The 16,401-nt window shown below is 36.4% G+C and overlaps 1 protein-coding gene across 5 annotated transcripts in view; it reads left to right on the top strand.

Annotated features, from left to right (window-relative positions):
- The window catches only part of pak7 (p21 protein (Cdc42/Rac)-activated kinase 7), a 90,260-nt gene that overhangs the window by 58,323 nt on the left and 15,536 nt on the right, over window positions 1-16,401 (top strand). For all 5 annotated transcript variants that reach the window (XM_015394401.1, XM_015394409.1, XM_015394416.1 and 2 more), the window contains one exon: window positions 13,047-13,886. In XM_015394401.1, coding sequence (XP_015249887.1) covers window positions 13,047-13,886 — 840 coding nt within the window. The remainder of the gene's footprint in view (window positions 1-13,046; window positions 13,887-16,401) is intronic.

The raw sequence follows: 16,401 nt of genomic DNA on the forward strand, positions 1-16,401 counted from the left end.
ATGGATGCATGGATGGATGGATGGATGGATGGATGTAGAGGTAATACACAACAAGTATGATTTAGCAAGATGCCTTACTGAATATTTTAAGTTAAACAATTGAAGTTTTAAAAATGTAAGCAGTTCATAAATTCATGCTTAGTTTTCCATTTTAAAAATACCAGAACACTGACCTTCTCAGATCTGTGCTGCCTTTAAATGTAGCTCTAGAGCCAACCTGGTGTGCAGCTAACTTATAAAGAATTTAAATTTTGCTGTTTTGTCTGATTCCACTCCCTTCACTGTGGGCTACATTTTTGTGCTGCCTCCCTTTTTTCTGCATCCTCATGTGCTTCTGTACTTTACTAAAAGGTTGCAATCTTAACTACAGGTACATTTTTAATGATCTGTTTTCCAGGAGTTTTGATGCAAGCCATAGTTTTTAGAAATTTATTAAATGAAATCCCTTTTTAACTCATTGAAAATATAAGAAAATATTCACTTTTTAATGCAGGTTATATTTGATTTGCAAAAGTATTTATACTCCTTGCATGGTTTCACATTTTCCTGTGCTACAACAAACCATATCCTATGTCAAACCAATTCACATGACAGCCCGTTACACAGTTCAGCTCAGCTATGCTCTAAAAATAAAATAATTACATTTTCTAATGTATTTTGTTTCTAAAGTCTAAAAAAGGATGCATGTTCTTGCATTTAGCCCCCTTTTAGTCAGTCCTTTGTGAAACCACATTTCACTACAGTTACAGCTGCAGTTTTTTTTTGGGATCTCGACCGTCTTTTTTCATTCAGAGGCTGCAGGTTTTATACCTTTCTTTTTTATAAGGCTCAACTCACTAAGATTGGATAGAGATCATTTGTAGATAGCAGATTTGCAAAGCCTGCCAAAGATTTTCCATTGAGGTTCCATTGAAACTTTAACTAAGCCATCATAAACTGTAAATAAGCTTGGATTTAAAACATGTTTGTAGTTTTACATTCAGGATTGCCGTCCTGCTGGAAAGTGAACTTCAGCCTCAGTTTACGATGTTCTGCAGCCTTCAGCACGTTTCCCCCCCTGAACTGCTCTCTATTTAGCTCAGCCAATCTTCTCTGTCCAGCCTAGTTGATTATGACAAAAAACCCTCCCCGCAGCATGACTCCACCATATTTCAGCTGTGCATCTATAAAGCTCTAGGCATCTAGGTTTAAGTGGACCGTGTCCTTTAACATTTGGTGTTTTTAATCCAGCTTTTTTAATCCTAGATGACGTATAAAGACTTCTCAGTGGCATTTCAGAGACTTTGGAAATTGTTTTATATTCTAAACCAGTTAAACATTTTCTCTATTGAAATGCATTGCACCATGTGGCACTGAATTTAGAAAAAAAAAAAAGAAAGAACCCAGAGATACGGTTGTAACCCCTAATTTAGTCACTAGGGGTCACTGCTGCCTTAGATACATGACAGTCTAAGAAATAAACCATCATTACTTTATACATATAATCAGTTTTGTAGACTTACGACCTATTTGGTGTGTGGTGTTCAGACTGTCCTCTGCAGGAGAAGGTGATGGTTATTAACTGTTGTAGCTAGCAGCTAATGGGATGGCCCAAGGAAACAGGTCAGCAAAAAGTCTGAATCATTAAGATGCAGCCAGGTCTTATTTGGTGTGTTGGCTGATTATATGTGAAGAAAGCTGACTTTATAGGTAACCATGTTCTCAGACTGCTCTGTTATTCAAATGTCCTGTTTGGTGGGATTTGAGGTCAGGATTAGGGCTTTTTCATTGGACTGAGGACTTCCTCAGTGTTGGAAATTATTCACGTATTTTTTGTCTTTTTTTTTTTTATCTTTTACATTACAGAAATGGGAATGTCATTCTTTAATCCGGCTGAACGTTAACAAAATCAGTACAGAGTTTGACCAACAGAGGGCAGCAAAACACAGAACATTGTGAAGTTCATTAACAAGTCAACACCCTAACACACACTGGTTAAATGTTTATTTTAAGCTTTAAAAAAAGGACTTGATGTCTCTTTGCAAGTTTCTCTTCTTTTATTGAAAGATACTATTTTTATATCAGAGGCTTTCCAGTGAGTAAATAGGAAAAAGGGTTATTTGGTTGATTAATCAGCTTTAATCATTTGTATAGTTCAAACAATTATTGATTTATAATCATCGCTCATTTTTATTCTAATCTTATTTTATCTTTAGACAAGGTTTCAGTACAGAAAACAGATAATGAATACATGTTTACTTGAGGTTTAATATAAAAATACATATACATATTTTAATATATAGTTTTATTGTAATAATTTTTTAGAATATATTAAAGTGGTTTAAAAAATGTATTTAATCTTGATCTTGTGCTTACTTTGTAAAATAATGCACTCTTACTATTTGTTATGTAAACTAAATAATTTCTTTATCTTTGGAATAACAGTGTTATCTAAACTGGTTTGTTAAAGATCTTGCAACAATTAGCATGTTTTGAAAATTATTTTTTCCATTTGTTTTTATTCAATTCCTTTTTTAGATTTTGTTCAGAGAGAATTTCTTATGGGAAGATATTTTGGTCTTTTAAAGATTCTGCCACCAGTTGTGGACGATCTTTGATTATACTGAAAGAGCATGCTGCCAGTTTCTCTGTGAAGTTTTATGGTAGGTTTTTTTTTTTTTTTTTAGAGCAAAACTATATTTACCAATCTAACCACCTCTTTCTTATGTCTATCCCAAATTGGGTTGGGTTGAAGCTGCAAGTTTAATCCTTAAAGGTGTAGTAGAACATTTTCACAATTTTTTTTAAAAGACCCACCCTCTCCACTTAAAAAAAAAGGAATATGCACAACCCTGTAACCGCTCTCGAGAGGGAACGCCTGTCAAACGCTTGCGAGCGCATGCACAAGCACATTTCTCCTCGTGCACGCTCTGTTTAAAATTTGCTGTTTGCATCGCTCACACAAGCTTACTTTGCAAAAGAAGATTTGCAATTTTTCCACTATGTCAGACTCAGAACCGGTAAGTGAAAATGGGGACGAGCACAAATGATGGGCTTACGTAAACATATCACCAGAATGATTGACAGTTAGGAGGACCGCTTATTTTGATGAACATACCACTATACCTTTAAGTCTGTTTGTGGTCACCCCTTGAGGAAAGCCCTTGTAGAGGGTCCACAACTAGAATTCATGATCGCATCCAAGACCTTGTTCAAGATCCATGACTGATGACCATATGTGAGATACAGAGCAAAGATGGTACAACAAAACCAAAATTAAAAATTGTGAGGTACTGTAGTGATATTTGTGCTTCAAAGATGATTATGGTGAACATTTTTACTTTATTTAAGAAAACAATCTTCACATTTATTTACATATCTTTAAATTTTAGAGAATTGAGTCCTTTGCAGTATGTTGCTGTACAATTTCTGTCCAGCAGAGGGAGGTATATATCTTAATTCTTCTGAAGTCTGTTAATTTTTCATTTTAAATCCAGATTTTTTTTTTCTTTTTTGCTAAGTCATGCATCAGAGTTGCTTTGTATCTATAACCGTCTAAAAATTAAGTGTAAACATATTAACCTCAGGCAAGATTTCCTCTTTGTAGACACTGTGCGTTTATGTATAGTTTGCCTTTTAAAGTCACTTATAAGCAGTGGCAGAGGTTGACTGCTCTTCAGCACTCTCTCATTGATATTGATATTGTATTTGTCGTTTGCAGTTGAGGAGCTTGTGTTCAATCTAATGCACTGCAAAAAGAGCAGCAGCTGCAATAGTAAAGTAGTTCTGTCTGTGTGCATGTGTGCGAGTAAATCCCACTGAATGCTTTCTTTTTTCCTCTCTCTGCAGCCTGAGTCGTGACAGAGGGCCACAGGGTTGTGTCTGTGCTGGGTTTGATAAACAATGGCTGGCAGAGAGAAGAGAGTTGAGGTGCAGATGGTGGTGGATGAATATTTTTGTTGCACCAACGTTTACTCGTTCTGCTTAAGTGCATCAGATAATGTTAGCAAGCGAGTCAAAAAAACGTGGTCTGCTCTGCTCCAGCAGGACTGTAGAGTTCGGAGTGGGTGTAGTGAGTGGGCGACGTTCCTGCTCTGCATGTGTGCTTTTGTAAAGCAGAATGAAAGGCTGGAGGTGTGGTAGGTGATGAGCTTCGAGAGCACATACTAAAAAATCTGGCCACTGAATCTTCATAAAGTAATTAGGTATAATTCATTTTATAAAACATTATCTCACAGATCTGTGTTTTTCTACCATTAATGCATTATACCTTTAGTAATTGAAGGCTGAAGCTTTTGAATCTTGCAATTTATATCTACTGTTTAAAAGTGCAGCCAATACCGCAAGAATTAGGTAATCAAATTTTATTGCAAATAAAACCTTATTTTAATAGGTGATAATTTATTTTCTTTAAGGAAAGCAGAGAAAGTGAACTATTTGCAAAAAGTTATGAATACATGTGGTTTTGTCCTGTAGATATTCTTCCTTTTATTTGCTATAAATACTGTTTGTGCTTTTCTGTAAATTATAAATTTGGTCTTTTGTTATAAAGTCATCTATGTTTTCTTTCTTCTGATACTCTAGCACAAATTTGAGGAATTGCTGCTAAGCTTTCACTGATTTTTGGGACATGGAAAGATTGGCAAGAACATCAGCAGTCAAACAACACAGAGATATGTATATGGAGTGAATTTTGTTCCATTAACGTTGAAATCAAAGAACATGTTTTATAACTTGATATTTGAAAAAAAAAAAAAATGCAATCCAGAAATTAAACCTTCAAAATCTTCCTAATCAATAATATTGAGAGTAACTTTTTTCAGTTCTGATTTTCAGAATTGTAGATATTTTTAAATGCATTTTTGAAACGCTATTTTTCATTTTGTTACAGATTCTGTGTTAAAAAAAATTTTTACTTTATTTTTCTAAATTTTTTTAACAGCTATATATTTTAACATTTTATTTTTATTTTCCACTTTGTCTTTTTCAAAATGTATTTTTCATATTGCATTCTTTTCAAATTGCATCTAAACTAATTAAAATGTTGCTAATGTCCATGCAGACCAATAGAAATGCAAGAAGCGAAGGGAAGGTAAAACACAATTTAAAAACAATGCACTTTGCTAAACTTAATCTGAGCAACAGAAATTACAAAAATAAAATGTGGAAATATAAAAATCAGTAAAAAACACTTTTTATGAAAAAATATTTGCAAAAATGTATTTAAAAAAACATGAATGAACCCTATCTTGTACTAAATATAAATAAAGACAGTTTGAACAATCCATAGTACTAGTACTATAAGTTTGACAGCAAGTTAACTTAGATTTAAAATAAGAACATTTTAAACACATCCTAAAATAAGATACAGAAAGTAAAAAGGGTTTTGTTTCATTTGTTTTTAATTTTGTAGAGCTTTCAGTTCAGGTTGAATTTTTGGAGAATATTTGTTTTTTATTTCATGTTACAGAGAGATTTTTGTAAGTTTATTAATACGTTTTTTTTCTACAAACATGTTAAGCAGACTTTGAAAAAAATTATTTACATTTAAAATGCCTTACGATATTTAGCAGCTATATAAAAATCAATTAAAATTCGGATTAACAAAGTATGTCGATTTTTTTTTTCTTAAGCTCACAAAACCTCAAATAAAAATGAGTTTTTATAGTTAGGTGACACCTTTTGGTGTCAAGTTAGTGATAATACTGATAACAAGGCACTACTTCAAAAAAGTTGTACAAAAATAGTCCAACAAATGCCTGATATGGAGAAAACCTTGCAGCCAGGAGTCATCCTAAATGATCAGATTAGACAGGCTATGCCAGCGTCCTTAATATGGCTGCTGTTCACTTTGGCCCAACCAGCAATCTTATATTGGCAGACAGTGTCTTCAGTCTCAACGTCATCCATCCAGATCACACCTGTCTCTGCAGGAGAGGGTGAAAATAATTGGTCATACTAGGAAATTATCTTTTCATTTTAAATATTCAAGCAGAAATCAACAAATTAAAGGACAGGAAATGTAATATTGTTAAGATTCAAATTCCTGTCATTTAACGTCTAGTTAATGCATTTATAAGTTATCTTGAGTTGTTTTAATGTTCAAAAGGATCAATAATAAAATCATGAGATGGGATGTGTTCAAATTAAATGATTCAATGGAAAAACAATGTATGAAGAATTGCAATCCATAAAGGTAATCTAAACTGGAGTTTGTGACTGAGACAGCAGATCCTTTTGCTGTGCACTGGGTTGTTTTAAACTAGCCTGAAACAAAAGCTGCAGTGCAGAGGAGGCGAGCAGCAGAGCTACGCCTCTGCCCCCTCCCTCACGCCTCCTCCTGCTAGGCTCCTCAGCTGTCCCGGGACCCTGCTGGTCAGTGAAGCGCATCCTTTCTACCAGGGTTCTAGGAAGGAGTCACAGGAAGGGCAAGCTCATTAATTATCTCCCCCTCTCTGCCTCCCTCCATCTTCTCGTCACACCCCTCCCTTCATTACCAGCAAGGTTAATCCCCCTCTTATCTCTCAATGAGTCTCATTTTTCATGCTCTTTCTACGTCACTCCCTCCCTCACCTCCATCATTTCCTATCTTTCTTTTTTATTAAAGCTGACTCAGTTTCCTCCAACATTTCTTATTCTTTTCCTTACATGAATTACCCTCCTAAACAAACTGCAGCTTTCCTTTCCTTTAGTTTCCTTTCCCCTCCTTTCCTTTCCTTGCCCTGAAAGGCTGCACAGAGTTGAGAGAGTAGATCTATTACAGCTTATCACTAAAGGACAGGCCAGCGGCGCACCCTGGTGAAATATAGCTGCTGTCACCGCCGCCGCTGAATGCAGCCCAGGCACAAGGCTCACCAAGCTGTAAGGACGATGGAAGAGGGGAGAGGTGGGAAGGAGAGCTGAGAACAGGAGCCAATATCAGACCCTTAATTCAAATTAATGGGAAGATTTCCAAGCTTGATGGCAACCATTTGACAGTGATTCGGCAGACAATTAACCTTGTCTCCCTGTCGCCTTTGCACCTCTGTCCTCCCCTCAGTTTTTCTCGCCTGCCTTCATCTCCTCCACTCTTTCCAACCCCCTGCACTTGTCATGCTCCTTTGACACAGTCCTTTTGATTATGAACCGAATGGGGATGATTATGTTTTATGAGATAACCGGCACTCCCTGATCTTGTTTGCCAATTGAATTAGTTCTGAATCACCAAAATCCACGCAGCATGACGGGATGCCGGAACCTCATTCTGGCTTTTTAAACCTAAGCTAAGATGAAAGGTGAGACCCTTTTTGAGTAACATAACTATTTTTATGAAGCACTACGTGAACCTCCATATTTGTGACTGAGATCTTTATGTGTAACCGCATCTTTATCTATATGCTGCAACTTTTGTCCTTAGAATGATAGATTTCCTGCTGGTCGGTGACCTGTTTTAAAAACAGTCCGACCTGCAGCAGCAGCCTTTCAGTCGGATTTTACTCACTGCTTTTACAGCCCTTTTCCCATTGGGTTCCAGTTCATGGCACCAAGCAGCCACACAGCTGTCAACAGAAGAGAACAACTGGACTGTTACAGTGGGGGAGGGAGGTTTGCGAAACAAAGAAGCTAGAGGAGGGTCATCATGCAGTATTAAAGCATATCTCATATCTGAAATAAAACATTAATGTCTTTTTGTTTTGTTATTGAAGGTTACCAACACCTTCCTCTGTAGTAAGACCAGAAAATAGGGATTCAAAATGTAACTATTTTAGCCAAGAGATCTTTTCTTATTTGACTCTTAACAAAAACACTGAAAAACTGAACTAGGAAGTCACTTCAGGTTAATATCTTGCTTTTCAGGGAGAATCTAACCACATAAAAAGGAGTTTTGATAGCCTTTGATATCCTTTCATACAATTAGATATTCTTCAAAGTCAGCAACTTCAGGCACTCAGCAGGTTTTCCTGAGATGGAAAATTATTCTAGAAAACAACCAATCTGACATGATGATTTGATTATATTTTCTCTAAAGGGCTTTAAGACATGTGTTGTGAATTGGTGCTATAATAATCAGTGTTTTTATTGATTTTCCATATTCGAACAACTGACATCCCATTCAAAACATACAGAACAAAACAGTAGGCTCAAAATTCACATTACAAAAACAGGTCAAAAACACAGACAACCTACCAACAAGACGGATCCTACTACTATCAGACACACCACCCCTGTGCCACACTCTCTCAGGTTGAAACTTAATACCTACATCTGAATGACAATAATACCCACACTGAGTGAATTGGTGCTATACACATAAACCTGTTGAACTGTAATGGATTGAAGAGAGCTTGCAAATTCAGGCTAAACAAACCTAAACAGTGCATTTGTTTATTACTTTAGTTAAATCATCATTTTATTTCCTCAAGATTTAAATGTACACTCTTTTTCTAAGATCAATTGTTGTGCATCTTTTTAACAGGGTGTCAAAATGAAAACTTGAGAACATGAAGAACAAAGTATTGCTTAGATCCATTAAGCATCGAATTGTTTAGACTAATAAAAGGACAACAGCTCAAACCCTCATGGGTTAAGAAAGAAAAGTAGGATTATATTTTAAAATTTTATATATATATATATTCTCAGAAATATTTTGCATTTTAAAGCTTTTTTAAATATATTTTATGTGAAATAACAGTTTATTTATAGGAGAGTAAAATGGGAGAAACCTTTGATCTAGTGCAGTATCGAGATACATTTTCTCTAGGAAACATGTTAATATTTTGCAGCGCGTTAATGCCAGACTCTTATCAGGCAATAAAAAAAATATTGCAGTTAATCTATTCTCATAGTTTGGTTGGGAGATAGGTCTATACTAATTATGACTTTCACCTTGATATTTTAGTGCAGATGTCTATCTGGGAGCAAGAACCTGTNTTTTTTTTTTTTTTTTTTTTTTTGTATTTTATTTTATTTTTTTTCTCGGAAATATTTTGCAAAAATTGCATTTTAAAGCCTTTTTAAATACATTTTATTTGAAATAACAGTTTGTTTATAGGAGAGTAAAATGGGAGAAACCTTTGATCTGGTGCAGTATCGAGATACATTTTCTCTAGAAAACATGTTATAATTGTATTATGTATTATATACATTGATATAATAATAAAAAGGTCAGCCTGTGGTGTCTGGTCAAAGGTCAAGGCCGTAGAAAAATTCTGAAAATTCCTATCTTGACCGCATCTCAACCCGCTCCAATCCATAAACTGCAGAGGACATTGTTTTTTGGTCATTATTGTGTTTTCAGGAAAAACAGATATCTTTGTATAATTTATTTTATGTATTATCCAGTTCTGTAGTTGTAGTCGTTGTTAACATAATCCTTTTGATTATTTGTTAGGATGAGTGGTGGGCCATTAATGCAGCGCGTTAATGCCAGACTCTTATCAGGCAATAAAAAAAATATTGCAGTTAATTTATTCTCATAGTTTGGTTGGGAGATAGGTCTATACTAATTATGACTTTCACCTTGATATTTTAGTGCAGATGTCTATCTGGGAGCAAGAACCTGTTTAGGCATACTGTGAATTTACTACATTGAACGTGACGGACTGTTGGAACCTCTTAAAAATTACATAAATTCCTTTTTTGCTAAATTATCAATGTTACAGAGCTAAGGTTTTGTGAATGGTAGATTTGTTGTAATTTCTTTATTTATCCTATTTGACCCTCCTCCTTATCAGTCCACTTTCTGCTGTGATCAACAAGCAGAAGCAGCTGCTATGGTTGCTCGATTGTTTGGTGAAGGACTGAGGAGTGGAGCAGTTTTTCTACCACCAATTAACCTTTATGTTTATTTTTTTTTGTAAGTCAACCTGGAGACTATTTCTATTATTTTTATAAGTAAAGAAATCACCTTCTGAAACCAGAAAACTCTCTGAGTGCCTTTTATTTTTGAATGAGTCGAAAACCTCCTCCTAAAACTACTCTGGCATTTTTTTGATTTTTTGGGAACCTATTAGGTTGTAAGAGTAGTAGTAACAAGTAGAAAAACTTCACTGGTGACTTGAAGAAAAGCGGTCACTCACAGAGGAACAGAGAAAGCAGCCAGCGGGAAACCACTAGTTAAGTGGTTAATTATAACATTTTCTATGCAAACCACTACTTAAGATAGATTCCCATTTTTTTTTCATATTATGTTTTAAAATATTTCTTTGTGTGAAGAATTCAGTTGTTAACTTCATTTAGGTCAGTTAGAAACAATAAAGGTGAGCCACAGTTAACCTGATGGACACAAATCGGTGAGCAAGGAGTAATATTTCAGTTCTACTACCTGCAGATGACTTGTTGGGTCATGCTGTCTGAATGAGATGAGGGGAGGGGAGTGTGTTTGCCATGACATCATACAGTATCTGTGTCAGCAGAGTGCTGTTGAAGGATCGCTGTCGGAGGTATTTGAAGACTCCTTCAGCAGCACATGTGACAGGAGAGTCGACAGTATGACAGCTAGGTAACAGTACTGTCAAAGAGTGAAAAACCTGCTGATGTGACTCCTGCACTGAAAGTTGGGCTTAATAAACACCTGCATTAGAGGAGATGAGTGACAAACATCAGTGGAAACACTGTCGACTGGTTTGCAGCTGTAAGCAAGATTATATGGCTGTTCCCTGAGAGGCACTAAGAACGTAAATAACAGTACAAGTTTAGGATTGATTAGATCAGTTTTATATTGAAAATAAAGTTTTATGTTAAAGGTGTTTTATTGTGAAAAATAGGCTTCCTGTTTTTATCAATCAGAAAGCCTATTTTCGAACAGCTCTAAAAGTGAGATATTTGAGACCTTTGAGATGTACTGTTATGATGGAGAAATTATTTAAAGGAATTTTTTCTGCTTATGGGGAGATTTAAAGCTTGTTTTAGAGGCTTTAGATCCTGAGCTACTTAAACGATCATAGGAAAGCTTGTGTAATATAAGAAATATATGTTATAGTGAAGCGGTGATCTAGGTAAAACACAGATATACAGAAGTTTGGAAACGTATTATTAGTGTGAACTAATGTAAGTATTTTCACATCATGCTACGTTACATCTAAACACCCTAATGTATGTTATTAAAGACCCATGGAACAGACCAACAAAAAGTAGTTAGGACGAATGGAAATTGAAATGGTTGATGGGAGAAAATTTGTATTACACCCCCAATAAGTCAGCACATTTTAGAACCACTTCTTACTCTAATTACAGCTGTAAGTATTTAGAAGTTAGTGTTTTTAACACATTATTCTTTCAACAAAGCAAACATCTTACCCCAAAATGAACTCTTTTGTAGTTTCTAATGAGGACAACTCTGTATCTCCATCCATCACCAACTTTAGATGCTTGCCAGCATCTAAATGTCCGTTAATTAAAGAAGAGCTATTAAAAATAAATTTTTAAGTAAGAAAGCCTGACTCCTTTGGACACAAGACGTGGCCATCATAATTACGGAAGTCAAAGTTGTTTCCCAGCCTCTTATTCAACTGGTTGAAAATTCCAACTTTCAAGGACGCTTCAGTCAGGAATATTAGGCTTATGCTCAATGCATACTGTCCTACAGTTGTCTGTTTGAAATTTCATATATTTTATTCCCTAAACTTTTAAAGACAAATTTCTATGTACTTTTCCCTTCTGTCATTTTTTTTTTCATTAGACAAGGAAGAAGACCAAATTTGCTTTGTAGCTTTGGAAAAACAAAAGGAAAAGAGATGGAGTAAACCCACTGCACACCTATCAGTGCAGGGCAGTCTGTGGCGATGACCCTGTTTGTCATTATCACTGTTTCCTCATAGCAGTGTGTTGTTGTCACAAACATAGCTTGGTGTCACTAAAACAGATTGATGTGAAAACTTTTTTCTGTGCTGGGCAGAATTTTTCCCACCTTCCAGTTTTCTGTGACAACACATACGTGGTTGTAAATTTGGAGCTTTCCAGGCATCCGCTATGAGTCCACATGGACGTTTGCTAAGCTAAGAGCGCCTGACTATGCAGGAGACGTTAGTCTTTCTCTGAAGCTCTACAATAAATCTCCTGGACCTTTAAAGAACAGTAAAAAATTTGATAATTTTTGGCTGTGGAGTTAAATTTCTAAATGCAAACCAACCTTTTTAGATTTTCGTGTGTGATAGATTTTTTGTTTTGGGTATGATTGCATTGGAAGTTACTGTAGCTCTGTCTGATCAGTCCACAAAAGCCCTCTCCAGATTACGTAACATTTCATAAATGAGATAATCCCCACAGCTCACCCTCCCTTCACATTAAATCCACTGTTTTATTTAAGGTTAGAGAGATAAGATTTAATGTACGTGTTGATGATCATAACTGGAGGTTTGAGTCTCAGTGTCTACACTGTACAAACTGTGTACAGGCACACACGCTATGTATGCAGGCAGATTACATTCATAGGTGCAAGGCTGCAGCCTTTGGGTCCCCACATGACTCACGACACAGCCTTGTAAAAAGGCTTAGCAAGGTAGGAGGGGATAAGCAGCACACTTCATGCGCTTTGAAGCAGATGCAAGCATGTCGGCCCTTTCTCTGCCCTCACTCCGACTTACTCATTTTATTGTAGGCGCATGTTGGTGTGCTCATTTGACTCTTAAGCATGAAACGAAACTTCACGACTATTAATGTAACCTGATCAGCCCACTGAAAATGAAGCTAATCTGTTGTGAGGGAAATGGGGCAGGAATTAATCCTTAATCCACAGCGGCTGTTTTTGGTTTTTAGAGCACTTCTTAGCATGCTTTTTTTATATTTACAACTAGTGTTTGCGTAGACTAGTGCCTGCCGTTCTTTGAGATGAAAATTCCAGCATTCATTTACTGCAAGTGATGATTAATTTCATACTTGTTACAAAGCCCTTGTTCAAATGAATTGAAATTCTCTCCTGTAAATGTTGGCAGATTGATTACGCAAGAATTTCAATTCATTTTGTCCACTTTTCAGCTTGGAATGAATGAAGTATAAGTTAATATATGAGTCCAATGGTTGCCCCCATTGGTTTTTCAAATGTAGGGTTTTTTGTTGTTAAATTTAAATGTCTTTTGTTCTTCCTTTAGACCATTGTCCGAGGGAACAGACCACCCAAAGATGCCTCCATTAACGGCCTACTAGAAGAGTTTGACAACATTTCAGTAACTCGTTCCAACTCCTTGCGTAAAGAGAGCCCACCAGGCGTCCAGCAGGCTGGAACCAGTTCCAAACCATTAGGCAGTGGTCATCTCGCTGCTCTGGAGGAGAACGGATTCAACCACTACTATTCCCGCTACTCATGCGACCTGGATACCTCCAGCAGGGAATTTTCTCTGGAACATGGAAAGCCAAGCTTCTCCATAGATGGAGAATGGGCTGTTGGGAGGCATTACCGGTTCACCAAGCAGAATGGCCACTCTCACCCTATACGCAGCTCCTTCTACCCCGACGCCATGCCTCAAAAATCTGACTATGGAAAGCTCCCGCCAGACTACCACACCTATTTGGAGAGCAAAGGGCGCTCGGCTGATGAGGTGGCCTCCACTGTGGGTAGCGGAGTGGGCTCCAGCGGTTACTACAGAGCGTCAGTTGGAGGTTCGTCCAGCCAGGACTACCGGGACACTTCAGTTGGCACGCCTTCTCGTGCGTCTCTTCACAGCGAGCAGATCAACTACCCGGACAGCGAGTGGAGCTACGGCGGCTTGCGGGACGACTATGACAAGAGACCCAAGAGTTCTTATGTGACCCAGACGAGCCCAACACCAGCCATCAGGCAGCGTTCTCGGTCAGGATCTGGGTTGCAGGAGCAAAATGTTCCCTATGCAGCCAGTGGGGCTTTGAGGAACGCTCCTCAGGCCCACCCTTACAGTTCCTACACCTACCCTCGCCTCTCTGAGAGTCTTGCCAACTCACAAACAATAGGCAAGGTAAGCATTTAAAGACAAAAATTAGAAACTTTCATTAAAATAATGTAAACTATGCAAATAACATTGACAGGGGATTTATGGTGTTTGCTTTAAACTGCAGAGTGATGAAATTATAGGAAACATGTTTCAGGACTCCCCCTGACAGACCTGTCAAAGCATTTCATAGAAAATTACACAGAGGTATCCATACATTTAGCTCCATCTCTCACCCACCTCTAGTTCTTTATAAAAATCCACCCATTCCTCATTTTCACTTTCCAAAACTCATTGTGATCTTCAACTGTAGTCCTTAGGCCTGATAGATGATGTCAGATTTAATCTACTCTTCCCTTAACGGGAAGAGCTCGAACGTAAAATATTACTCCTCTGCAGCGGCTAGTGTCGCTGCAAACAGATCAATTACCGCTGATGTCAATTGATTGGAAAGTAATGTAGGACATTACTCTCTCATTTCATGACATAATCAAACAGATTTGAGCTTACCAGCGAGATGGTATCAGAGAAAAAGTCAGTCTTATATTTAACAAGAAATTTAGATCGGTGTTCCTCATTCAAGCAGCATTTACATTTATTTCTCCTTGCTAGAGGGAACAGAAACGGGATTTTAATAACTTAAGAATCACAAGGAGGGATTCTCACACACAAAGTAGACAGTTTTCCACAAACGGAAGGATTATTTAAATGACCTTGAGTCTAAATGAGTCTAGCCTCTTACCAAAACATCTAAAACTGGAAAACAGCTTCAGAGGCATCAGATAGATAAAAAACACATCTAGCCTTGTCTGGCAGGTGTTTTGCTCTAGTGAAAACTTTAAACACTTCAGGAAACAAAAAGAAACCTCAAAACTACAGCTATTAACTAGAGGCCTATTAACAGGAATACATATAAAATATTGTAAAATATAGAGACAGGCTTTCATAGGATGTATACGGAGGATTAGGGCCACTGGAAAAAAAAAGAAAAGTTAACTGATTTTTAAATTGTATTACAGTTTAGTAAGGGAAAAAAGTCAGAATTCTGACTTTTTTCTCAGAATTCTGACTTTTTTCTCAGAATTCTGACTTTTTTCTCAGAATTCTGACTTTATTCTCAGAATTCTGACTGAATTCTGACAATAAAAAAGTCAGAATTCTGAGAAAAAAAGTAAGAATTCTGACTTTTTTCCCATACTAAACTGAAATAAAATTTTAAAATCAGTTAACTTTTTTTTTTTCAGTTGCCCTAATCCTCTTCTGTAGATGTAAGACTAATCCAGCTTGTCAGATTGACTTAGATGGGATCCATTGTATACAATGAAGACAAGAGATCTACGTTGATTGAAAGGGAAATTCTGTGCAATTGGGAATATTTTATTTCAACTTTGTAGATTTAACAGTACGGTTAATTTTTTTCAAGTTAAAATACACACCTGTAAAAAAAAAATCACATTTTACCAAATAAAGAAACAAAAAAGCCCAAATGTGTTTCTAAGATTGCAAAAATGTCAATCATGCTGCACAACACGCATAAGTGAAGAATATTACTGAGTAGCATCTTACAGAGAAATGCTAGCTTCAGGTTGAATGTATTTTTGTACATTTAGATTATTATATCCTCTTCATATCATGTTGAGAATAAACAAATAGAGATTAAATGCCTACTTACCTTTTATTGCAGAGTTTCTATGACAGGTGTCCACTTCTCTGTTGGCCCTTCACTGCCCACTGTCAATAAGTTTGTAGTAGGGGTGTGGTAGTAAACAAGACCAGAGTATAGAGATTATTGGGTTCCCAAGAGCAAGAAAAAAAAAAAAGCCACAAAAAGAAAAAAAAAATAAAAAATAATAATAATCATCATGTTTCTCTTTTTTTGCTAAGAAATTTGTGATTTTTATTTTGCTTTTTTATGCCTTTTAAAGTGTAAAGACAAACAAAATTTATCTACTTAAAAAAATATATCTTTATATTTGCATGTGTTGGAATAAAACTTACAAATCTATTGTAAATTCATACTGGAAGAGGTTTTGGGTTGTAAGATGTGAGGTGTAACACCAGCTTTGCTGGTTGGAATTGTAATAGCTTTATTATGGTCTTTTCATATTTCTTACACTCCCAGTAGTGATCAAATAAGGTGTTGTAAAGTGCAGCAAATAGCTGAGAAATTCAGTAATCCCCTTTCAACTAGACTGTCCTACACAAAGCATCTTTTTTATTAAATCCTAAGATAACCATCTTTTATTTTAATACATTGTTTATATTGTGAGGAGCTGCATGTCTCCTAGAAAACAGTCAAATAGTAGCATCAGGGGGTAAAATATGACGATCAGCAAGAGCAAAGTGGTCATTTTTATAAAATGTCTTTACATCACTCTTCAGAGTTATCGAAGCCTCATTAAACTCATTATTCACTATCCTTATCACAACTCAACACTTTCCTTCCTTCCTCACAGTAAGTCAGGCAGCTGAGAGGGAAAACTGGGTTTGCTGATGTAGATCCCAGGGTGCTGCAGTGAAAACCCATTTAACCTGTGCGCCT

This window comes from Cyprinodon variegatus, unplaced genomic scaffold, assembly GCF_000732505.1.
Source record: "Cyprinodon variegatus isolate N-32 unplaced genomic scaffold, C_variegatus-1.0 Scaffold25, whole genome shotgun sequence".
Classification (NCBI taxonomy): domain Eukaryota; kingdom Metazoa; phylum Chordata; class Actinopteri; order Cyprinodontiformes; family Cyprinodontidae; genus Cyprinodon; species Cyprinodon variegatus.